Raw genomic sequence first — 24562 nt, 5'->3', positions numbered from 1 at the left:
AGGGTATTATTCACAACCACTGTGAATTTATTCGAGTTTCAAAAGACACTCATTACACAGCTATACAGATTATTTGGATCGCTTAAAACAGCAATCTCAACATGTCGAGACTTTTTAATGATGGAAAGATGTGTTTTTTGTCAAACATTGGTCACCCCATTCATATTAGAACTGCTTCATTTCATACTGTAGTTTATGTAAACTCTGCACCGTCGGAAGTAGAGAGCGTGTTAGGATGTTGTTTGGCCAGCTGCATGCCTTAGCATTGATGGGTCAGTGATGCTGATTTAATCAGTGGTTAAGCCAGGCAGAACGCAGATTAAGGAGGATCTGTGCATCACTCGGGGCCAGCTTATACACCCCCATCTCATTCAGAGCTGACTCAGGCGTGGGCTGCTGGGGTCTCAGAGAGGCCTCATCCTCTTCTGGTTCCTCCTCCTCCTGCTTCAGCACATCACACAGCAACAGAGCCGGGCCGACCTTCAGATTCAGGATGATGCAGGCCTCCTTCACACTGGCATGTAGACAGACAGCAAGATATTTGTTACTGTATGTGAGGAGCCTTCAGTAAAACCACTGGCTTTGTGCACTTTAAGACAAACTAAAATGGGCAATCAATTACTCACATCTGAAACATAATTAAACTTGCTCCTTTGCTTGAACTACAAAGGCAGTTTGAAAACGCAGGGCTCATTATTTCTCATTAAAGAGAATGTGAATCTGGCTGTAATCCCCCACGCCCCTACGTGTTCTTCCACACTCACTGTTTGAAGAAGTTCTCGGGTCTCTTGCAGTAGTGTCCAAACAATGGAAACAAGTTTCTAGTCATGTCAAACTGGAGCTGTGCAGCACCACCTTCATTGAAGTGGTTGTACAGGATCACCTGTGAATACAGAGAAACAACAATTGCATCATTAAGCGGTAATGATAGCTTCTGCACTATTCAGCTATACAATGGAACAGCCCTCCAGGGTCAGAGTTTTTAAGCAATGGCTTTGCTACACATGAAATTTACACAATTTCCCCTACTCCAAATTCTAAGACGTGGCTGGTGTTTTAAAGTTTTCTTCTTTAGTTATAAGACTGATCAGCTAGAAGACTGATGTACCAGTATTGCTAACAAGAAAACCCAAGCAGGCAGAGAGAAAAAAAAAACCCCCAGAATATTACCACAGAAAGTCTAGTTTATTTCAGAGGACAAAATGGATAATTTCTTTTCAGTGTGCCAAGCAACAGTACGAAATACTTTCAAAGTGAAAGTAATCACTACCAGAAACAAATGTGTGTCTTTAACGTTCTGCTCCCTTGCCCCTTCAGAAAACCATAGCAGATGCAGAAAACTGGAATTTTCAGGTGTCTTCTGTATTGCACTAGCAAATACAGTAGATGTTGGCACCTCTGATGTTGTTAGGAAGTAAGGGGAAGCTTATAGCTACTGCTTCAGCAAACAGCATGCCTATACCACACACACACACACACACACACACACACACACACACACACAGAGTATTTCCTGAACTGAATCAAGTTTTTAAATAATTTCATAACTTGATTATGTGGTTCTGACACGGTATGATACACTATCATTGGAAAAAAAGAGACAAAAGCACAAATCATAACAAACAGCCATAGCAACCATTTCAAAATCATCTTAAAGCCAGAATCCCACAGAGTACTACTGGACCTCAGACTCTGATATTTTTCATTTTTGCATTTGAGATAATTAGGTCTACGTCATTAAACTATTATTAAAAAAAAAAAAAAACATGCTGATTTAGACGATGAAATATTGTAGAGTGAGACTGACATCCTGATAGAGGAAGAGGTCCAGCCTCTCGGCCAGGCCCTGCCAAAACATCTGGAACAGAGGCAGGCAGAGCAGCTGCTGCAGCTGGAGCAGGTGATCCCTCAGGCACAGCAACATGGGACACGCAGAGCTGGACAGTGACATGGTAGCCTGGTCACACTGTGACGGCAAAGAGATCCACCTGCAGAACACACACACATTACATTTTAGGGACATCTGTTAGACATTTAAATAGAGACTTGGCAGTTATCACTTTGTGTGCTCCCAGGCCTCCACAGCTAGATATAGCATTCTTTTCCCAATATAATACAAACAATTACTCAGTCATGAACTTTTCACACTCAGTTCTAGGACCTGACAACACAACAGAACTGAATCTCCATTATAAAAAGGCTTAAAAAGAATATTTGACTGTGCCACCTTGTGGTCAAAAACTGGAACAACTTAAATGTTTTCCCTTATATCTTTATAGATCTATATATTTGAAGAGTTTGTGCTAAATTCAGAATTTTTTCCCCCCCTATAATTCTCTGGGGTTTGCTGAAGTGAACGCACACCAACATCTGAAAATTCAAGTGCATCTGAAATTAAGTGGATTTTGTCAAAAAAACAAAAAGTTTTTTCGCTGCCACTCCTCCTACAAATTTTGTTAAATCAACAAATTTCAGAGTAAACCTCACAAAAGTTATCAAAAGAATGTTGAGATTCCAAATGGTTTGCCTGTAATGTGCCAAACAGGAAGTGAGGCTGTATCTCAGCAATGACCTTGCACGATGACACAAATCTTGGTAGGCATTTGCTCACATCATCTTGAGATCTGTCTAAATAAAAGCTATCAAAGAAACTCTAATAGTCAAAACTGTCCTCCCATAACAGACTGGCAAAAGCTTGAAATGACAAATCATTCTTGAATCTCTTTGCCTATAGTTATGGCTCTGCTTTCCTGTGATTGTTTATGCAACAACTGCAGCGCTTCTGTGAACGTGCGGCTCACCATGTCTGGGTGCTCAGCCATGAAATTACTGTTTGCAGCTTTAATTATTATTATTTTTATTATTATTAATGTTATTATTATATCCTTTTGTAGTGAATGGTCACTACTGTACATGTGATTTGGTTTTCAGTTATTATATATTACATAATTATAATTATTCATATTCAGCCAAAGCCCCCATGCTCATTTTTCAGCTGTATATTGTACAGTACCTGTCCCTGCAATAAGGCTGTGCTTTCTCCTTCACGTCTCTCATAACTGCATCCAGGAGACGGCCCAACATGTCTCCTCTCAGTCTCTCAAGCAATGCGAGCAGTCCTTCAAACAGGGAGCCTTCCAGTGAGGCCAGGCGCCCACTCTCTGTGGCCCCGAGAGGCCCCAGCACCTCATCCCCGACTGACACGGCTGCCTGCTGCAACTGCAAGAAGAACTGTGGAAAAACGAGAAATGGAGAGACGTTTTACTTTCCTATTTCTTATTCCATTACAGAGATTTATTTCATTTGTCACAAATGGGTATGATGAACACTAACCACATTGTCGCCCCAGTCACTCAGAACTGTAGATATGTAGTTGGCAGCATTCAGGATGGCACAATAGCGGGCACCCAGTGGCTGTCGGGACTCTTCCTTCATCACTTGGGTGAGACGGATGCGGAAATCGTCCACCAGCTCTCTTTGTAGAGCCAGGAAGCTGAGCTGAGCTCGAGGGCATGGCAAGGAACGATATCGATCTGAAAAGGAGAGGAGTGTGTAGGAGTTAGAGATACTGATTCTGCATGATAAGCAGGATCGGATTTAATGTATTTCCTGATCCAATCCACTAACATATCAGTATTGTAACAAAAATGGAAAAAAGTGGGGTGTGCATGAGAACCTAATAAAAAAATCAAGGACAGATAATGAGTCAGAGACACGTGTACTATTTGATTACTAGCCCTCAATGCATTTTTTTGGGTTTAAATTTTATAGGTTGTCATGGGTGGTAGCGTTACTTCATCACAGCTCCTGTCTGTGCAGAGTTTTGCATGCTCTCCCTGTGTCTGCATGGGTTTCGTCTGGGTTCTCCAGTTTTCTCTGACCTCCCAAAAACATGCCAGTAATTTTAAAGGCTATATAAAACTATATACCTCTAAGGGTAATGGAGTGTGTGACTGTATGTTTGAACAGTGCCCTTTGATGGACTGGCATCCCATCCAGGGTGAATTCCCACTTCAAATGCTCCCAGGACACACTACAACACTGTATTTCCCTTTTACAAAGGTTCCAAGCAGAATCTTTTTAGGAAGGGGCCCTTTTTTGATGCATGATGGCATAAAACTGTAATCAAAGGCAAAGGTATTTTAATTTATTCTAAATTGATAAAACATCCAAAAACCAGAATAAAGATATTAATGTTAATAAAATGACATGGCTTGTACCTGTGATGACCAGCAGTAAAGTCATAAATGTCTCTGCACAGTCTGGTGCTTTCAGCTCATCCATATCAGTGATGTCTTTGTACTGAGAGCTCCAGGCCCCTTCTGCAGACAACATGGCATCCACCTTCTCTAGTGCCACTAAATATCAACACACACGTACACACAAACACACACACATACAGGGTTACTTTTTTTAAAACTACAATTACTCCAGTACACTTCCTCAGTTAAACCTGGCTATTAGAGGACTCACTCTTTCTCTCCACACTGAGCCACTTCTGAAAGACGTTCTCCTCCAGCAGTATGTGCAGGGCTCCAGGGTAGCTGCTGGGGTAGGCGTGTGTGGAGCACAGCTCCTTCTCAAACTGCAGTACCTCGTCCACCAGGTGGCAGAAGAGAGCATCGTCATAGAGCAGCCGTGGGGCATCCTGGGCCAGTTTCTCATGCACCAGAGTAAGAAGCCCTCTGCACAGCTCCACCTAATGAACACAGCAGGGACTCCACATGTATCTGACCCTCACAGAGTACCATGCCGGTGGGTGAAACATAATGTATTTGACTTTTCTTACCTTTGCATTGACTTTGGCTCCAGCACGGTCAAAAATGGGCTGAATCTTCTCTTCCATGAAGGTGGAATTATGGCCCATCCACATGAGGACCTGAGTCAGATACCACTCTGGCTGGAAGGGGATAGAGGACTAGAGTTAGTATTTTAGACTGTAATTAGGATCATTTTACCTCTCCCTGTGTGTAATTTTAAATCATAATTAAAATATTGTTTTATTTTAACCTTATGAAGAAAGCTATAATATACAAATTAGAAATAAAGCTAGAAGTTGCACTGGAATATTCTCAGCAATTTATGTACCAGTAGACAATCTGTTAAAAATATGCAATTACAACCATGATTTAGTTCTTCGTTCCCCTCTAATCCCCTCTTTAACCGGTCACTGATTTATTATTATTTTTTGGTGGTTGGCCTCCTCTAGACAGAGCTTGGGTTTGTGTCATATTCTTTCCATGTATTAATAATGGATTTCATGCTTCTCTGTGGAATGTTCAAAATAACCAAATCCTGATAGATACTTTTCCAGAACTTTTCCTCAGACCAACTAGTCAGCTTAGTGCACAGATTCTGCAGGTACCATATCATCCTTTAATAATTCATATATCAGATACATTATAATAATTTAAATACAGTAAGAATCATAACACATGTTCTGACCTTGTTTAGCGAGTTGGTCTGCCGATTCCCAGTGAAGTGATACTTAAACCTCTTACTGAGAGGCTGCAGCATGATCTGAACAGGAAGTGAAAGTGGGGGGGTCTGAGGCAGGCCGGGGCGGGTGGGCACCTCCTTCTTCTCTGATATAAGGTCATCCCTGTGATGGGTTAAAGGCAATAATGCCGACACCACTTTCTAATTCGATGTTTCTAATTCAATTCTGGTTTTACGCTGCCTTCACAATTACTTATATATCTTTTGATTTCCAAGAGACAAACATTTGAATTATTCCTCATTGTTCTTCAATGATGCACAAATTCAGAGTGTCAGATTGTCTAGGGCAGCTGTTCTCAGAGTGAGATATTTTTATTTTTGATATAGTGGTAAAAATCACAACCCACCATTATCGAAGTTATTATACTGAGTTCTTAAAGGTATTAGATGTTTGATTGGTGGCATCGGTGTGTTGAGAGAGTGAGAGAGAGTGAGAGTGAGAGTGTGTGTGTGTGTGTGTGTGTGTGTGTGTGTGTGTGTGTGTGTGGCACAGAGGATACGACGTCTGCAGGGAGATGAGCTGAGACACGAGCAGCTCCAGTTGGTTGTTGAGCTCCTGAGCGTTGGACAGTGGAGAGAGAGACTGCGTCGGGGGAGACACTACTGGCCAGTGCAGCTGCGTCAGAACCTCCTCAAAATCACTGAAATGAAGGGAAACAGAGAGTTGGGACATCCAGTGCAAAAAAACCCCAACAAAAACAAGAACTGGCCCACACAAATCTAACAAATCTTAGTGTTCTAGTTATATAACTATTAAACACAGCGACTCAAGAAAAACTGACTGCACCCTCATGGAACACAATAACACTGTTCAGTTCAACAGTTAAGCCCTTTGTTTGACCGGTTCATCTCGGATACAACAAAATACTAACAAAAAAGGTCCATTCACAGAGTTTTGAAAGTTTATCAGCAATACCAACCAGACAAAAATTCACACTGTGAGGAAATTAACATGATTCCTGTCTTGTCGCCATCAACTTACTAAAAACCTAAAAGAACTTGAACAGAAATCTGTTCATTTGCATTGTGTTTGTACTGTAAAGATCATTGTTTGGCCTGATACATTTTTATATAATCAAGTAACTCTTGACATTTGTGCAGGCTGAGAAATAAAATGCCATAATGTTACTTTGGATGAGACAAACATTGTAGCTGTGACTCCAGGTGTGCACAGATTATACATTTATTAGCTAGCCCACCTGGCAAGTTAAAGCTCCAAAGTGCTGCCCAATTCATTTGTTTGGTTGCCCAGAAATTGTCTAGGCTAAAAAATTTATACAGTGCCTTCCAATAATATTGGCACCCTTGGTAAATATGAGCAAAGAAGGCTGTGAAAAATTGTCTTTATTGTTTAACTTTTTGATCTTTTGTTAAAAAAAACCCCCACAAAAATGCTCTGTTCTCATGGATATCAAATAACTGCAATCACAACACAGGATTATCAAAAAATATATCTTTGTTAAATATATGTGTGGCACCCCTATGAATTCATATGAGAAAAATATATTTGAAGTATACTCCCATTGATATTTAAAATTTTTAGTACACCTGGGTGACTAGGAACAGGAAATTGTTCAACCATGACCATGAATGGGTAAGATCAAGGAATATAGTTGTGATGTGCGGCAAAAGGTTGTTGAGCTGTTGTTAAGATCAGTGGATATTAAATGAAAACCTGACTCCCTCTGCCAGAAAGCTTAAAATGGACCGTGGTTGGATCTTCCAGCAGGACAATGATCCAAAACATACATCAAAATCAACACAAAAATGGTTTACTGACTACAAAATCAAAGTCATGCCATGGCCATCCCAGTCCTCTGATGAGAAACCCATAGAAAACCTGTGGGGTGAACTGAAGAGGAGAGTCCACCAGCGTGAACCTCAATATTTGAAGGACATGGAGAGATTCTGTATGGAGGAATGTTCTCAGATCCCTTGCCATTTATTCTCCAACCTCATCAGGCGTTATAGGAGAAGACTCAGAGCTGTTATCTTGGCAATGGGGGGTAGCACAAAGTACTGACTAAAAGGGTGCCAAAAATTGTTCCACACCTATATTAAACAAAGATATTTTTTTAATAAACCCATGTTTTGTTTGCAATTGTTTGATATCTATGAGAACAGAATATTTTTTTGTGAATTCTTTGAACAAAAGATCGAAAGGTTAAACAATTAAGACAAATTTTTACAGCCTTCTTTGCTCATATTTACCAAGGGTGCCAATATTAGTGGAGGCCACTGTAGTTAAAATAATATAATAGCACATAGCATAACACACTTGGCTAGTAAACTGCATAAATATGGGCTAAGGAAAATGAAGAGGTACATGATCCTTGTCTGGCTCTAATAAAGTTTTTAACGTAGCACATCATGTTTGTGTCCCCAACAAAAAGTCAGCAAGTTTTGTATTTGGCTATGAGCACTGATGTTTTCTTTTCTTTTTTTTTTTCCTTATAAACCAATTCTGCTATAAAAACGAATCCGGTGTTTATTATTAAAAATGATTCATACCTTTTGAGTTTGTCTTTCAGGATCTTATGCCAGAAGTGCAATGTTTCTCTGAGGAATGCTTGGAGGTGGGTGCAGCCTGACTCTTTAAGACCCATGTCCAGAGTGGCCATGTTGCCTACTACACCAATTGCCTCCCAGACACTGTTAGTCATCAGGAACTGCTGAATGCTGTCACTGTTTTAGGCACAAATAACGATAACAAAAGATCACATAACTGTGCAATTCAGGCAGCAAACGTGTGAAAAGTATATATACATACATGAAATTTAAAACAGCATAGCATGTGTAGACCAATTTTGAGAAACATACAAGCTTCTTACCTGAGCTCTTCAATGTGAGACAAGCACTGGAGGTACTTCATGTGTCTCTCCAGTGTGTCAAGCTCTCCCAGAGTTTGTCCGAGGCTGTCAGCCCAGCTCTGTGCTCCCTGGAGATGCTGCTGCAGCGTGTTGGAAAGGACTCTCTCTTTCTGAAGTAAAGTCTCCAGTTTGGACCGGGACTCCTCTGCAGCAGCGAGTGCAGCTGACACACGCAAAGGCACCGAGCTCGATACAGTCACCACCTACATGTACAGATGAGCATTACCAATATTAAAGATGCATTATTATGATATCACAGACTTAAGAGTCAGTCGATGAGATACTAATCCAATACTGGCACCCTTTTAATGACCGAACTGTAACAAGTTGTGTCCTGCAAAATCAGTATTGCGTCAACTCTCATAACACAGATTCATGTGATGTCAAGTCCGATCTGATATTGATCTTGGCATTTCAGAAAACTACCCTAATACCTTTACTCAGGATGAGATGGTACATCTATAGTGAGTATACACCAGACACAGTTCTGGCTCATTCTACTTATCTGGACTGTAATTAATGCTTGAATACTTAATTTAACCCATCTTTGATTGATTTAACTCATCATTTCTGATTAAAATGCTTTTATAATTTTTACATATGGGCAGTGTGGTGGTGTGGCCTCAAATCTCCAGGGTCCCTCGTTCAATCCTGAGCTCGAGTTACTGTTTGTTCAGAGTTGTGCATGTTCTCTCTGTGTCCACATGGCCCTAGGTGTGAATGAGGAGGGACCCATGAAGGGGGGGAGGGCAGGAGGGACCCATGAAGGGGGGGAGGGCGGGGGGGACCAAGCCCAAAATGGCAAAAATATAAAGTTTTTAATGGTCTTAATAAGAAATTATTGGTCAGAAAATTAGCAGGAATAAAACAAATATTTAAAGTATCTTAGTAGCTAGCTTTCCCCTTATGTGAAAGTGTGTGCATCGTGTGCTGCCAGTCAATTGCAGTACTGGCATCCCAACCATGGTGTATTCCCTCACACCCAGTGTTCCTGGGATAGGCTCCGGATGTACTGTTACCCTAACCAGGATAAAGCAGTTACTGATAATGAACAAATTATTACATATTGTGATTGTGATATGGTTTGCAGTCGAATGATGAATAATTGATTGTTAAATAATAATCAGATCAGATTACCGCAATTCATCTAAACAGTCTCAGCACTGTCTATGGGTAATTTAGGCCAATAAATTACAATTGTCAAACTGTTTATTGGACAGTCCTAGCACAATAGTTACAAATAATGCTGTCTAGAGCCTACTTAGTGAACTATATATTAGTATGGAATAAATACCAAACTAGTATTAGTAAATGCTAAGCTCCTCTGGCTTCAGTTTTTTAAATGAAACTTCTAAAACACATACACAACCTATACTACACCTATATACATATATATTTCACTATAAGTGTGTTCTAGAAGAACTGTATCCGCCTGTCTTACCTGCTCCTCTAACACTTTGTTCTCTGCTGTCAGTTTCTCAAGAAGCCCCTTGACTTTTCTCATTGATTTCAGATCTCCACCAATTTCTCTCTCCACCACCTCACACACATAGTCCATACAGCTTCTGTCCTCTGATGCATGTTTGGTATCGGGATCATTATCCTTTATTATCCTGGGCTTAAAAACATCAATATTATTACAGTTATTGTGCTCGTTTGCGGGCGCCGCCATGTTTTCCCCCTTAACGTTCCACGTCATCAGCTGACAGTGAGTCCACGCGCGCCCTCTGCTGGTCACCAGGCTGTAGTGTATTACTGCTCCAAATTAAGCGCAGTTTGCAGTTTTCACTCGTTTTCTTATATCATTTAATCAATAAATATTTGAGATTGACTCAGCCTGGTGAGTTTCCTCTTGGTTCTCCTCCAATCTCACAAAACCATGCCAGTAGATAGACTACCTACTGTAAATTGCCCCTAAGTGTGAACACGTGTGTGCATGATGCCCTGTGATTGATTGGTGTTTCATTCAGAATGTATTCCTGCCTCAGACCCAGTGATCCTGGGATAGACTCTGTATTCACTGAAAAGCAGGTACTGAAGATGAATGAATGAATTCAGAAACTGTTTCCATTTACCAGTAAGTACCAGCTGCCAAAGATGGTTTACCAACTTGACCAGCTTGGCCTCTGTTTTTGGAAGCTGGTAGCTGGTCCGACTGCACAGGCTTTTTTTTTTTTTTTTTTTTAGCAGGGATACTGAAATAAATCAAAACCATAAAAAGAGCCATAGTGAATGTTCTCAGTCAGAGAGGTACCAACAGCACAGTGTGTACAGGAATTTCTGGCAGTGATGCATTACAGTACAGAGTGCCTAATTTCATTTTTGGATGATCTCTATGGAAGGCTTGAGTCTGTAAGGAAACAGGTAAGAAAACATGCATGAATGAGACCATATTGCATTTTACTGTCTGAATACTCATTATGCACTTATTTTCAGTGAGTCATTTCCCTCCTAACTTATTAACTAACCACACAAAAGAGTTGGAAATGATTAAGTTCACCTTTCTGTTACAGTTTGAGTTTGGTTTTGGTTTCTTGTAACCCCCCCCCATCTTCCCCCATCCCCCCCACCCCCCCTAGTACCATTGTATATCGTATACAGTATTCTGTACATTCAAGATGTCCTTTCTGCTTTTAATAAATTTGTATTTATTTTTTAAATAAATGCTTACACTACCAAGCAAGAGGAATTGCATTTTGGCCATAGACTTGAACTTGGAAGTGACTAATGCATGTGAGCAATTATTAAAAAAAAAAAAAAAAAGGGTTATTTAATCCGATGGCTCAGGTTACTCAGGAATTGAAACAATACAAATGTCCACTGGAGGATGGTCCCTAACAGCTGGATTCAGAGTCCTTCATTTGTACTAATTCAAGTTGGTGAATCAGGTGATTTAGATCAGAGAAATCACTCAACTTTGCTGGACTCTGGTCTTCTTGGTCTGGAACTCATGACGCCTGAATTAGACACTACTCATAGCCTACATACTTTCAAAAGTCATTACTAAACTTCCCTGAAGCCCTAACCAGTAGACCACACTGAGTAAATCTACTGCAGTTACACATAATTACAGTCAAAACATATAAAATGTATGAATAATTAGTCTTTTTGACACATGCAGCTTCTTCGGTGCTTACTTCTGCTACAGTATACTAAAAAAAGTATACTTATTTTTAAAACTGGTGTGGACTGATGCATAGTATAAGTGCATAGTATAGGTGTAATTACTGACTGTGTCCCATTTTTGCTATGTAAACTGTCAGGGTTATGTCGAACTGAACTATGTTTCCCATCAGCTACTGCACCTCACCATGTCACATGACTGCTTTCACCTTTTTCAAGTTTTGGGTTTAATGAGCACTAGTATATGTCACATCTTGCACCTCACCCATTGTTTAGCTTTTGTCTTACGTTGCTGTTCATTGCTTTTGCTATATTATTTAGTCCATGTACGTTTTTGCCTTGATATCCTAGTTCAGGTTTTTGTGTGTCTAAGCTACGTTATTTGTATTGATTGTTTTTTCATTAAACTACAATCTGCACTTGCATCTGTCTCCACCTCTGTTAAGTGACATACAATTTTGAAAAGGACAATGCAGAATAGACAGAAGACATACACTGTGACCTTAAGGGGGAAGGTACAATAGCATGTGCAATGTGCAGTATACAATATGTACAATGATAAATTATCTAATAGTGCAGTACAATAACAGTGTTTAAAGTGTTCCTAATGAGGTTGCTGAGACACTTGATGGCTTTGGGGTTCAAACTGTCCCTGAATCATGAGTGCCGATAGTTCTGTACCTTCCTTCTGAGGGGAAAAAGGGAGAACACTGGATGTGCAAGGCACAAATGTACATTTAAGAGTTTAGGAGATTTTTTCTAAGTAAGTGAGTTTATTACTTGCCGTGATTTCTTCCTTTCCTTCCTACCTGCTCTGTGGACTACCTAACAGATTTCAGGTTGGCTGATGTGCGTATTACCAGGCTCTACTTGCTTTGGATGGCATGCAGAAGAACATAAGTCCTGGAGGATGTTTGGCTTACAGCGTATGTGCCAAAGTAAACCTAGCCTGCAGCAACAGCTGTACAGACATCCATAAGCTGTCATACCATAATACTCCCACCCTTTGGGTCCAGAGCAGAAGCAAAATGGTACATTACAGGCTCTCTCGTCTTGTACACAAATTCAGGGAGGGATTTATTTCCTGTTGCTTTAGCAGTACCTACTGATGGCTTGATTTTACAAACAGGCTGCCATTTGGGCTGCATCATTTATCATCAGCTTCTCTGCCTTTCTCATCTGCTTGCACCATAAAACTGTCAGAACAATGAATAATGAATCTGTTATACAACAGCCACTGAATGATGATGGCCTTGATCTTACACTATTTTCCTCTCCCAGGGTGAGTGCATCAGCGATGATAAGGATTTTTTCAGAGAACTATGGACATTATGCTGTGTATTCAGAGCGGTAGCAGACAGGAGAGCATGTATGTGGGCGTAGAGCTGGTCCTTCAGATGAGTGGCTGTGAAAACCACATTAGCACAAAATTCCCCATCATCAGATAACTTTCTGCAGTGAAGTGTCACAAGAAATGTGCACAAGGCCTTGCAGCAATACTGCTTTATATGTTTCAACAGCATGCCAAAAAATTTCTAAATAACTACCTGCTTCTCAAAAGATTGTTCCATTTGATAAACCTTTTGAAAACGGGCTATAATGTCTGTGAAGCTGTAAAAACCACAAAAAATTTTCTTATAAGCTCTTTGTATCTATCAGTGTATTATGTCAAAATTCATAATGTATCCACATATGATAAATTAATCATATTTCATATGCTTAATTTAAATGTTCTTTTTTTTTACCTAATGTTACCCATTATCCCATTGTTGTGATAATGTTACCCATTATCAATCATCAGGTTCACAGAAACACACATATAACAGTATATTATTATCTAATATATTAACCATTACACTCATTATTATAGAAACATTAAAATATTTTTAAAATAATATTTTATGTCAATGTCCATTACATACGGATAGTATTAATATAATATTCCTCATTTGTAAGTCGCTTTGGATAAAATGGGTAAATGTAAATATAATATAATATAATATAATATAATATAATATAATATTATACAATATAATATAAATGTACGGAAAAAGACCAGGTGACATTTTTCCGATCTTCAAATGTCAGGTTTCAGGGAGAGAAGAACAGGTTTCTGTTCTTGGCTGACATGAGGGGAACCCAATGTGGTCTTCTGCTGTTTGGTGCATTGTGCAATCTGCAATGCTTTCCTGCTCAACATGGTTGTAAAGTGTGGTTATTTGAGTTATTTGAGCATTTATTGGATACCAAAAATAAAACTGGAGTGCTAAACGAAAAAGCACAGAAGATATGCATTACAAAATAAATACAAATTCAGTTAAGAGTATTTGAGCACTTGGAGCCAGACAGTTCACAACCTTTTAGATAAAGATAAAGCTCTTAATGAAATCAAGTTTAAAGACACAATTTTTTAAAAAACACACTGGTTTTAAAATGATTTTTTATGAATATAAAGCTCATTCTGGACTTGCTCCACAGTACATTACTGAACTTGTTCACCCTTACTCTCCAACCAGAACACCAAGATCCTGTAATCAACTTCTTTTATCTGTCCCCCGTTATCGTACTAAGACAAAGGGTGATCAAACCTTTTCTATGGTTTGTCCCAAACTCTCCCTTTTTACGTGAGGTCAGCTCTGTCTTTAGCTATATCTAAATCCTCTCTTTAAACTTATTTTTATTCTTTGTCTTATGACGTTATTTAATGCGCTGTTATGCATACGATGCAGCACTTTGGACCAACTACAGCTGTCTTTAAATGTGCTTTATAAATAAAAGTTGACTTCACTTTGACTTGATACACTATGAACTTATTTTGCTGAATATTGCAGTGTATTTCTGCTACATAAGGGAAAGTACTCCATTTCTCCAAAGTGGCACGTTGCAGTCAATCCACAATGTGAGGAAAGTAGGACTTAGTGCCGTGGCGTGCTTGGCAGCACTGTTCCAAATGCTGGGAATGTATTTCCCCCCACATTCTTTACCCAGCTGTTTGCATGTGATTGAGAATAAGCATTAATTTGTGTGCATGTGTGAGGTCCCCCCCCCAATGGCAGTACGGCTATGTCACAGCTTGTTAACTCGGCATGCAAAAACATAGCCTATTACTAAGGTATGTTTTTATTTTTTTATATATAGACAGTGTGAGTATTGCATCATGGAAGGTAACAGGTTGTGAGTACAAGCTCCTCTATGGGCTTGTGTCTCTGGAGTGTCTCTAAATGCCAGTGAAAGCATTAAAGCCTGTGAGCAAATGCCAGTGCTTAGGCACATAGTACAGACCTCTTGTAGCGTGGCCTTTTGATCCAGTGCTGTTTTGAGTTTCCAGTTCAGTTAATTAAACAGCCTAGTCCAACAAGCCCTCTCATAATGAAAAGCAGACGCATTCACCCACAGCCACCGTCACTAAAACCAACAATAAACCCTGCTCCCTCTGATCTTTAGCTGAAAGGTACTTGCCGGACCTTTCTGCAGTAAAGTGTCACTTTAATTAAAGCTTTTAGCAGCTGGATGACAACGTTTTTATTGTGGTGGGTCATAAAGGTTGAGGAGGCTCTGATGCCCATCCCAGCATGACACTGAGCCGTTCCAGCTAATATAAAACAAGTGAGGGTCCTTGTCCTGTTGCCGGCTTTGTTCCTTCTTTGTAGAATTGCTTGAGACTTGTAAAGCACAGAAAGTTTGAGCTACTCTTGTGTTTACAGAACTCAGTTGAGCCTGTAATAGTGGGTGGGGAAGCATGTGTGTGTGTATCTCTGTGTGTGTGTCTGTGTGTGTGTGTGTGAGAGAGAGAGAGGTTGGGTCTGTTTGTCCTTGCATGTGCCTGGCAGCTTGTTTTTCCCACTCTGCTTCTGCTGCAGGTGCAGCCTGCAGCTGCAGCTCTGCCACGTACGCCGGCAGCATGAATCATTTCCCTCCTTTTCAGAGCAGCATAATAAAAGCATATGGATGACATGAAAGCAAAGAGTGGGGGCCATGTTTTATCTGGATCCTTACCATGGCCCTCATAAGCTGGGTCCTTAGAAAAAAAAAAGCAACAGTACTGTATGTGATGTGCTGTAAGGGAGGAGAGGGCAGCTAAAATCACACTCTTACTGCTGAGTTCACAACACTTAGGTAAATGTTTTTCTAGTCCTGACTCATCTCTGGCTGTCACTGCTGTCATATTGTCCATGTGCGCTGAGGCACATGGCCCACACAGAACCAAACTGATAAAAGAAAATATAAAAAGGAAGCAAAAATAGACAGCTAGACACGGGCCACACAAGTAGAGCAAAAGAATGAGTCAGCGCTGCGCATAGAGTTCTGGATTGTTTTTTTGTCAGCTATGCCGATACACATCAAACCCTAGACAGATCTTATTTATTTATTTATTTATTTATTTATTTAAAGGCTAGAAGTGAGGTTTGTCTTTTGGCTTACCCCTCCCAAAGCAAATGTTGACCGGAGCTGCAAAAACATAATCAAAATATGAGTAAAGTGTCATCTGAAGATGGAGAAGATGTAGAGAACATAATTTAGACAGTAGTATATGTATGTGTGTGTCTGCATGCAGTTGGGCTTGTATCTGCATTTCTAACCTCATATTTTCATTTTCACACACACACACACACACACACACACACACACACACACACACACACACACCTGACTATTTATGTATTCAAGGATATCCTGTCACTCAAAGACATTTGAACAAGATAAGTCTGTGAAAGCGCTCTTTGCCTGTCTGTGTGATTTACAGCATGAGTGTGCACCAAATAATATAGCCTACTTACAGTTACACATAAAGAGGAATACGACAATAATTGCATGTTTTCCTGTTCAACAGAACTCTGTGGTTCACCTGCTAAGATGGTGCTTGTTTTCTCAATACCCATGCTTGATCAACGGGGCTACAGCAAAAATCACCATATAAATTGTATACAGTATACAAGTATTTGCTTTAGATTATCAACATACAGACATATTAGCTTGTTAAATCTATAACACTGACTCATGACAGTTCACTGTTTTGAGGAGGAAATCCCAGTTAGCTGTCTAGGTGGTTGCAAACAAAAGACAAACATGGAGGCATTCATGTATTTTCTCCACGTTGTAGGAAATTAAACGGAAATGAAAAATGATCTAATGCCGAGCATCATCTTCCCAAGTTTGAGCAAATTCGAATGCAGCATACATTTTCAGAATAAGACACAAAAAAGAGAGGGGAATAGAAGTGGTGATGTAAGAGCAGAAGATGCAGTGCTCTCTCATTGCATGTGTTCTGTATTTTACATATTTATTTCTGTCATTAGTGCCAATAGATCTAGAGTTGGCACAGAGTGCTAGGTCCTGCATCGCAATACCAGATTAGTATCTATGAATGCTAATACTGCATTAGCTAATTTGAGCCTGGAATGATGAAATGATGCAATGCTAGTGAATTGCCTGACTATGAAGCATTTTCAAGTGTGTAATCTATGTGTACTATAGCGAGGTATAAGCTAGCTAACTGGAACCAGACGCTGAAGACCTTGCGGGCAGTACGCTTAAGAAAACACTGAGCTTTATCAGGGATATCAATCACTCATTACTCCTATTTCTCTGTCAGAGTGCAGACCATATCCCTTAGCGGCCATGTTTGCTTTCCCTTGCTACAAGTTCCACATGCGTTTCATCCATCTGTTTTGCTATAGGAGTGATGAGAGATTGGTTTTCCACAGTGTCTAAAGCTTTCTGTGATTGCTAGCACTGATTTTAGTTAGAATTAGCCTCATTTTCGTTTCAGCACTGGACCATGGTACCAGTAACAGAGTTATACCATGACGTCTGGTGAACATCTGAATGAAATATATTGGTATATAATTGATTGCTAGGGCCCCTGTTGGTTCTTTGTCAACAGAAATCCCTGACAAATGTTTAGGACTGCCTGCAAAGTCCATACCTCATACAGAATAAGCCATTTACCACATGACTACTAGCACCTTGCTTTTGTATTATGTTCTTAGTTAATGGGTTTCAATAAAATAAAAGTTGAGGATGCATCAGTACTGAAACTGCCATCGGTTACATACCATGCTCATTTACTCTTGTATTTAAATAAAATGAACTGATACCAGCGTGATATCATGTGACGTAAGCCTAGTGTACGTTATTCCACTAATGAACAGATGACATGAAATACCAGTGATCTACATGTATTTCACAATTAATGATAGCAATTAAAGCAAACTGTGCTCTGAGAAAATATCAGGTACTACAGCTACTACATCTTCCTACACTACAAGTAACCTGATAAAACATCTCATGGCGTTGAAACTGGAAAGTAAAAAGTGGATTTAATAGAGAGCGTGAGTGTGGCCGAACAGAGTGTGTAGAGAAGTATCAGCAAGCGTGGTCATGAAGGATGGGCGAAAGGTTCCGTGAATTGTGTGCAAACAAAGGTATTCACAAGCAAGGAGCAGTGAATTGAGTGTACAGAGTAACTGTCACAGGTGAAGGACAGAAATTCTGAGAATTTCCTTTCCCCTTGCTTGCCAGGATCTACAGTTTGCAAGTCAAGATGCAAATAAGGACACCTTGTTCTCATTTTTAACGACCACACTCTCCACAGACTGATACTTCTCTCCACATTCAGGTCGGCTGCCCTTGCGGTCTCTATAAAAGATACTGTTTAAACAGCATAACATCTTAAAAATAAAAGTCAGCACAAGGAGTGCATTGGTAGCAGCATATGGCAGTGACCTACAGTATGTAAACTGAGCTAAATAAAATGTTCCATCTTGAATACTTAATACTAAGTAGGTTATTCATTACAGAATAAGTGTGAGTAACAATATTGGTGCGAACCAAAAAATTAGTCATGCTTGATCTGAGAAAAAGAAAGGTATTGATGCGTCCCTAATAAAATTGATCACGTCCATTGGGAAGGATGACTAATTTTTACTGTGGATGGTCTTTGGCATAATTGTGTTGCCTGGAGTTTGAAGTTAGCTTCATATCTCAGCGCACTGTTAGCCCTACTGCTAATAGCCAACAGCACATACCAAAGTAGAGCCGTTTATTTTGTGTGAGCTGTTGTGTCTGCTGCTCACCCATTCATAGTCCAGCATGTGATAACACTGCAATTACTCAAATATAAGTGTTTACTGAGATGGCTGTAACTGAGGTAACTCTGGTAGCAAGACCTAATACTTCTCATTCCTCCAAATACTGCTCACCTCCTCCCAAGTTAAACACAGCAGGCCTGCTTGGTGAATGTTGTTTGAACCTAATGTAATTTCTGGTAAGTCTAAAAATAAATGGCAAGTTGCTCATTTCTTGTCATTTTTTATTGCCAAGTCATAAAGTAGCATGGAGGAAAATTGGACTGAGCAGAGATTACGACAAAAGGAGAATCTTGAAGAGATTTTTTTTGTTTTTGTTTTTGATTTTTACAGCAGATGTCCAATCTTGGCCACTCTTACTTTTACCTAATGGCTAATTCAACATGTGATAGCCTAATGAAACACTTCTTCCTATTGTCATTGAAGTCATCACTGTGACTGTTACAGTGGTTGTTCTTGTACTTTAAGTTGGCTTTGTTATGGAAAAATTTAAAATATCTATTTACCCAAAATATTGCATACTACAGATACCTGGAAATAGTCTCTGGTTTATTTGCATTCTCTGTGTATTAAAAAAATGAAATAAAATTTTAGAAAATGCTGCAAGCATGCTAATCACTATACACATGACTGATTTGCTTGGTTGAAAACAACTTTTCATCATTTGTGGAAAATCCCTTGCTTTGTCAGTCAGTCTTCTAGCAAAGTCAGTATAGTCAGTGGTTTCACAAGTCCCTCCTATGCTGCAAACAGCAATATTCTGCCAGGTCTGCTCCATCAAAAGCAACACCAAGTTAAAAAACAAAAAACATGATCTTCTCTGCTAGAAGAAAAGACAGGGTCATGCTCCCGTAGTTTTAACCAGCTACATTCTGTAGAGAAGAGACTGCAGTAAAGCATGAATTATGATGGTAATGAAACAATGATTCTCCACAGAGCTGCATCTGGTGAAATATTATGTTTAAAGTACCCTGGGTGATGTCATGCACCAAATTCTCTGTAGATTAAAAATCCATCAACCCCTGAATAAAAAAAAGATGGGGTGAAAGAAAATAGCATGTGTTCAATATGTTTTCCGTTATGAACACTGACAGGTTTGATGAAAGGAGAGGGGGAATGGGATAAAGTGTGGGCAGATCAAACCGCAGGCACGTGGCAAAAACATACAAGTGCAGGTCGGGAAGGGTGGTTGGGTTTGAACCCAAGCCACTGATCACATTAACCCCTAATTAATTATTTATCCACAGGTTGTTATTCCAGAAGACCGGGAGCACGTCACAAAACATTAGACTTATTTCATTTGTTTATTAATAATTAATGTTATGACCATGACTGGTTCTACTACCTGCAGCACAAGGACAGAAATTTTATTCTTAATAGTAGCAGTAGCAGAAGTATGCATTGTAATAGGCAGTATGTGAGAATGATCTTTTGGTATACTGTGCATATGTGTAATGTATGGTAGCAGGAGGCATAAAATCATTGTGCACTTTATTATATGGAGTCATGAATTTAATCATGGTCACGAACCATACCAGATTTCAAGGTACATGCAGACAAGTTTAATACAGGCATATCTACATCCATAGGATAAATAAACAGGCACAATAATGAACAATGTGAACTTTAACACAAAACACTATGGCTTGGTAACATATGAAGCGTTCAACAACCACAATGACACAAAGAACACAATAAATAGACAAATAATTTAGGACTAAACACAGAACAGGTGAACACAATAAGGCAACAACCCAATGATAAGACAGAGGTGGAGCCAAGAGACAAAACAGAAACCAAGACACCGGTAATGTAAACAAAATCACATGACCTGAGAGCAGGAGCTGTTGCACTGGAAATTGCACTGCACTGTGAGAGGGGGGAATTAGTGACACAGTCATGTGACTAACTGTTAGTTAAATTCACTTGTGGATACATTTTCCTCAGAATCATTTTAGACTTCTTGGCTTTTATTTTACAAAATGTTACTTCACTGTGTGCTCGATTGCAGGATCTAGTGTACCAAAATGGCACATATTGGGAAAATTGAGCTGCAAAGTATGTAAAAAGTGTAAGCTTGTCTGGTTCAAGCCCTGTCATAGTGTTTTATTTTTATCATTTGCCCTACAAGGACACATGAGACATTAGGTAAGAGACTCATAGGCCATTGTGGTGTACAACCGCACACTGTTTTGTGCAGACATTATTGGTAGCCAAAGTGTCTGTAAATTTGATTCTGCTGCTTATACCGTACCATTCATCCAACCTTTAATACCTTTGTATCATCATGAAAGCGTTACATGTTTTACTTTTGTCCGATTTAATTGCTCTCTCTGAGTATACATTTTTACAGTCTATGTTTGTAGCTGTCATATTTTAGGCTGCTCCAATATCTTAGTGATATTGCTTTCCTTATGTAACTATTGAAGGGTCTAATGATCTTGGATTTGTCAGTATTTGTCAGTCATTGTGTCCTAGCAATGTCTGGGCCTGGAGTGTTAGGCATGTATGGGCAGAGGGATGGATGGGATGGAAGTAAAATGAGACTTGTGGTTAACAAGATCTGTGTCTGCTGAATGTTTTTCTTGGAACAGTGTGACTGTCTGCTACATGGGAATGAGACTGGTCAGGTTGAGAGTGACAGAAATTGAACTGAAAGTGATTATTAATACATGAAGGCCCATCTCCCCTTTTAATTTCTTTAAGAAGAAAGAACCATCTGTGAACAAATGTGTCTATAAAATTTACTGACTTTATTTACTGACATTTTTAAAATTTGTAAATAATTTTGCAAACTATATTGATTTTCCCTCAGTACAATATTTTGATTTATGACTATATTTGCCTAGACTTAGGTCTATTCCAATTCTGATTTTTGACATGTAACCCCAATTAACTCAGTTTCAGTTCTAATTTGTAATACTATAAAATGTGATTATCTAAAACTACGCTATAAAATGTTCTAGGAAGTGAATGCTTTATGCATGGCACTGTATTATAATTGGGGAGAAGATCATGCTCTGATAATCAACACCTCTTTTCACATAAAGTCAAAGGTTCCCAGATAAAAACAAGCTAGGCTAACAGTGCTGGCCTACAATTAGTGAACGTTAATTTATGGCTATTTATTCAAATATTAAAAATTCCTATACAGTTATAGTCATTCCATGTGATGTATTATGCAGCAGAGTCCTTTGTTCACCTGATGAACTCAAGTATTAAAACTAAAGCTATGTAATTTCAAATATCTGCTGAAAGATTTATGACTCCCCTTGTGTAAGTGCACAGAGAGGACATCCCATGCTTTTTCAAATGGAACTATACAGAAAAGGATTTTTATGGATGTTCTCTGATCTAACTGATGAGCTAGTATATTATTATTATTATTATTATTATTATTATTATTATTATTATTATTATTATTATTTATAGTGTTGCTTATAATTGTATTTTTTTGTTTTTAACTATAATCACTATAAAACTCTGGCATACCTGTCTGCTCTTAAAATTTTAAAAGGCCCATCAGGACAGCAATTCGTACTTCCCGGACACATTTATTCCATTTTTAATCATTCCCACTAATGCATATCTTCATAACCCCTTTTCACAAGTGCCTTGAAAAAAAAGAACCTGCATGAAATGAAAAAGTGTGCATGTGTTTAGCAAATAGGAGCAAGATTTGTTAAATTAACCTCAACTATTTTTGTTCAGGAGCTTTATATTGTGTGCTGCTCAAGTGAAGGTGAAAGTCCAGATGTGTAGTACTGGCCCAGAAAACCATGATCTATGCAGCTAATTCAAAAAGACCCATAGGGCTCAAAACATCACACTGAACACACACAGCAGTGAGTGAAACCTAATCATTCTCCAAACCCTGGGTGCCTGAGTCTGATTTAGTTGTGGAAGCGCTGGCACACAGTTTAGGTTCCTCAGCTGAACCCAGGCCTTTCAGCACGCGAGCTCGTGGGGGAGAGGCTGCCAGTGTCCTCGGCTGAACTTCGTCGGCTGACTGATTTGCTCCAAGGCTGAGGCAGACCCTCTCTCCAGCTCCAGCAGGTGCAGAGTGTTTTTGACATGAGCCAGAGCGTCAGGTTCCCTCCACTATTCTAAAGGTTTCTGAATAGTGACTAACTAGATTACATCAGTTTGCATCGTTTTTGGTTGGTTGAAATTTTATGTAGTAATAAATGAAAGCATCAATAGGTATGGAAATTGTTTGTGCCATATCATTTACTCTAGTTTCCTCTGCTGTAAAAATTCCACAGAGCAAAATTTCCATCTGAGTAGCAGAGTTCCATAATAACATCTGGTTACTGGAAACTTGAAATGTAATATAATGAAAATAGATTGAAGTATAGTTGTATATGGTTGATTCACCAATAGTGAACATTTTTTCATAGGTGAATTTATATGATCATACGTCATATTGTGCAGTGTTTATCTTTCACATGGCTAGGAGAAGATAAAAAAAATTCCATGATATAAAAGTACATCTAGTTCATCAGCAGTGTTTAGAGCACAAAGTGATAAAGTGCAGTTATCCACAGTGGCGAGAGCAGATGCACCTGTGCCATGTGTTTTTTTAGGAGCATTCCTGCTGGATGAGGCAGTGGACTATTGGAACATTTTGTGGTTCTGGGAAGCTGGATCGGAGTCAGTGACCGGAGGGGCGGGCCATGCAATTTTTAAAGTCCGTGCTTTCATTGAGAAAAATGTCCAGCTCAAGCCACTTGTACAAACACACCCACCCAGTCAGAGCTTTCAGGCAACTGTGCTTGGTGCAGGTTCATATCAGGAGTCAGGAGTTGCATTCCCATTAGGAGCTCACCATTATTTATCTGTGTGGGATGAGTTGTCTGTTTGTTTAGTCTACAGTCTGAAGAAACTGGTTTAAACAGAGTGGTGTGATCACGTATTTACAGCAACTGTGTTTGTGATGTACAACTAGGCCGAGAAATAGGAGGTATGTGTTTGTGAATTTCAACATAAGCTACAGGCTGAACTGTGTTTATAAGAGACAGCAAAAGACAAGTGTAAGGGTGTGTGGGGGCAACACATGCCTCGGCAGGTTTTATTACCATTAAATCCAGCTGTGAGTTCAGAGTCTAATTAGGACTAACAGGTACGTTATTTATATGCCTCGACACTAAACCTTAATGCAGCCTAACAGCATCATGATGCGGGTTTAAAATATAATTAAATATTATTTATGATTAAACTTCCCAACATTTAACTAAAATGCCTGAAATATAAGATAAAAAGGGCCAACTAAAACACATTTCCCTTTTTATTAGATGCCACAAGGGTGCGCTTTTGTTGCATGCATGTTGGCATATTGAAAAATATACCTTATAATTCATGATTTGTCCTAATAAAGAAATCTTCTCTGATTACACATTATTATTTTCTTTTCATGATTAGTGAAAACCATTGCCTGTCTGACATCATATTATGAAAGTATTTTGCAGTGTGAATAATGTGATATATTTTGCCGACTATACAGAAATGTGTATGTATGCAGTTGATTGTATGTGACTGTACTGAATGTGTTTTGTTTATGGAGTGTGAAAGTGTACATGAGCAGAAAACATGAAAAAAATTATATGTTCAGGTTATATAGTTTAAAAGATAGTTTAGGTTAATGAGGTGTGTGTGTGTGTGTGTGTGTGTGTGTGTGTGTGTGTGTGTGTGTGTCTGTGTGTGTGTGTGTGAGAGTGTGAGTAATTCCAAACATTTAAGTTAATATAGTACATTAATTGTAATTAACATAATAATAATAATATAATAATTATTATTATATTATATTATTATAATAATTAACAATACATGTAATTAACATTAAATGATTAAATATGAAAATATTTCACATTTAATCACTTTAAATACTAAAGATGAAATTATGTCACATAAACCACTGAAAGAGAAAATGATTACTTTTTAAGCAGTATTATTATAATAAACTTTACTGTTTCTGATGATTTC

At 39.0% G+C, this 24562-nt stretch overlaps 1 protein-coding gene across 3 annotated transcripts; it reads right to left on the bottom strand.

Annotated features, from left to right (window-relative positions):
- Window positions 1-4: 4 nt before the first annotated feature.
- On the bottom strand, window positions 5-10083 carry rint1 (RAD50 interactor 1). Of its 3 annotated transcripts, none has more exons than XM_053650318.1 (13): window positions 9811-10083; window positions 8331-8572; window positions 8011-8184; window positions 6000-6140; window positions 5446-5602; window positions 4790-4900; window positions 4474-4699; window positions 4221-4358; window positions 3334-3533; window positions 3014-3231; window positions 1808-1988; window positions 765-883; window positions 5-514 (listed from the first exon to the last, which is right to left on the bottom strand). In XM_053650318.1, the coding sequence occupies exons 1-13, from the start codon at window positions 10066-10068 to the stop codon at window positions 292-294; spliced, it is 2388 nt and encodes a 795-aa protein (XP_053506293.1). In that variant the 5' UTR covers window positions 10069-10083; the 3' UTR covers window positions 5-291. The 3 variants fall into 3 exon arrangements, 2 of the variants coding, with proteins under 2 accessions (XP_053506293.1, XP_053506294.1); XR_008388563.1 differs by lacking the exon at window positions 5-514 and adding an exon at window positions 1271-1456 and having other exon boundaries at window positions 834-883; XM_053650319.1 differs by lacking the exon at window positions 5-514 and having other exon boundaries at window positions 798-1456.
- Between the last annotated feature and the right edge of the window lie 14479 nt (window positions 10084-24562).

This window comes from Ictalurus furcatus, chromosome 19 (genome assembly GCF_023375685.1).
Source record: "Ictalurus furcatus strain D&B chromosome 19, Billie_1.0, whole genome shotgun sequence".
NCBI lineage: Eukaryota > Metazoa > Chordata > Actinopteri > Siluriformes > Ictaluridae > Ictalurus > Ictalurus furcatus.
This window is presented reverse-complemented; position numbering and strand designations above follow the sequence as displayed.

What these genes read in the sequence shown, in the direction of transcription:
- rint1 (XM_053650318.1), bottom strand. Translation starts at nt 10,068, where the DNA reads ATGACGTGGAACGTTAAGGGGGAAAACATGGCGGCGCCCGCAAACGAG. An exon ending in ACCTCTTCCTCTATCAGGAT is followed by an intron (nt 884 to 1,807) that starts GTCAGTCTCACT and finishes CTGTATTCACAG; the next exon opens with GTGATCCTGTACAACCACTT. An exon ending in CCCGAGAACTTCTTCAAACA is followed by an intron (nt 515 to 764) that starts GTGAGTGTGGAA and finishes TCTACATGCCAG; the next exon opens with TGTGAAGGAGGCCTGCATCA.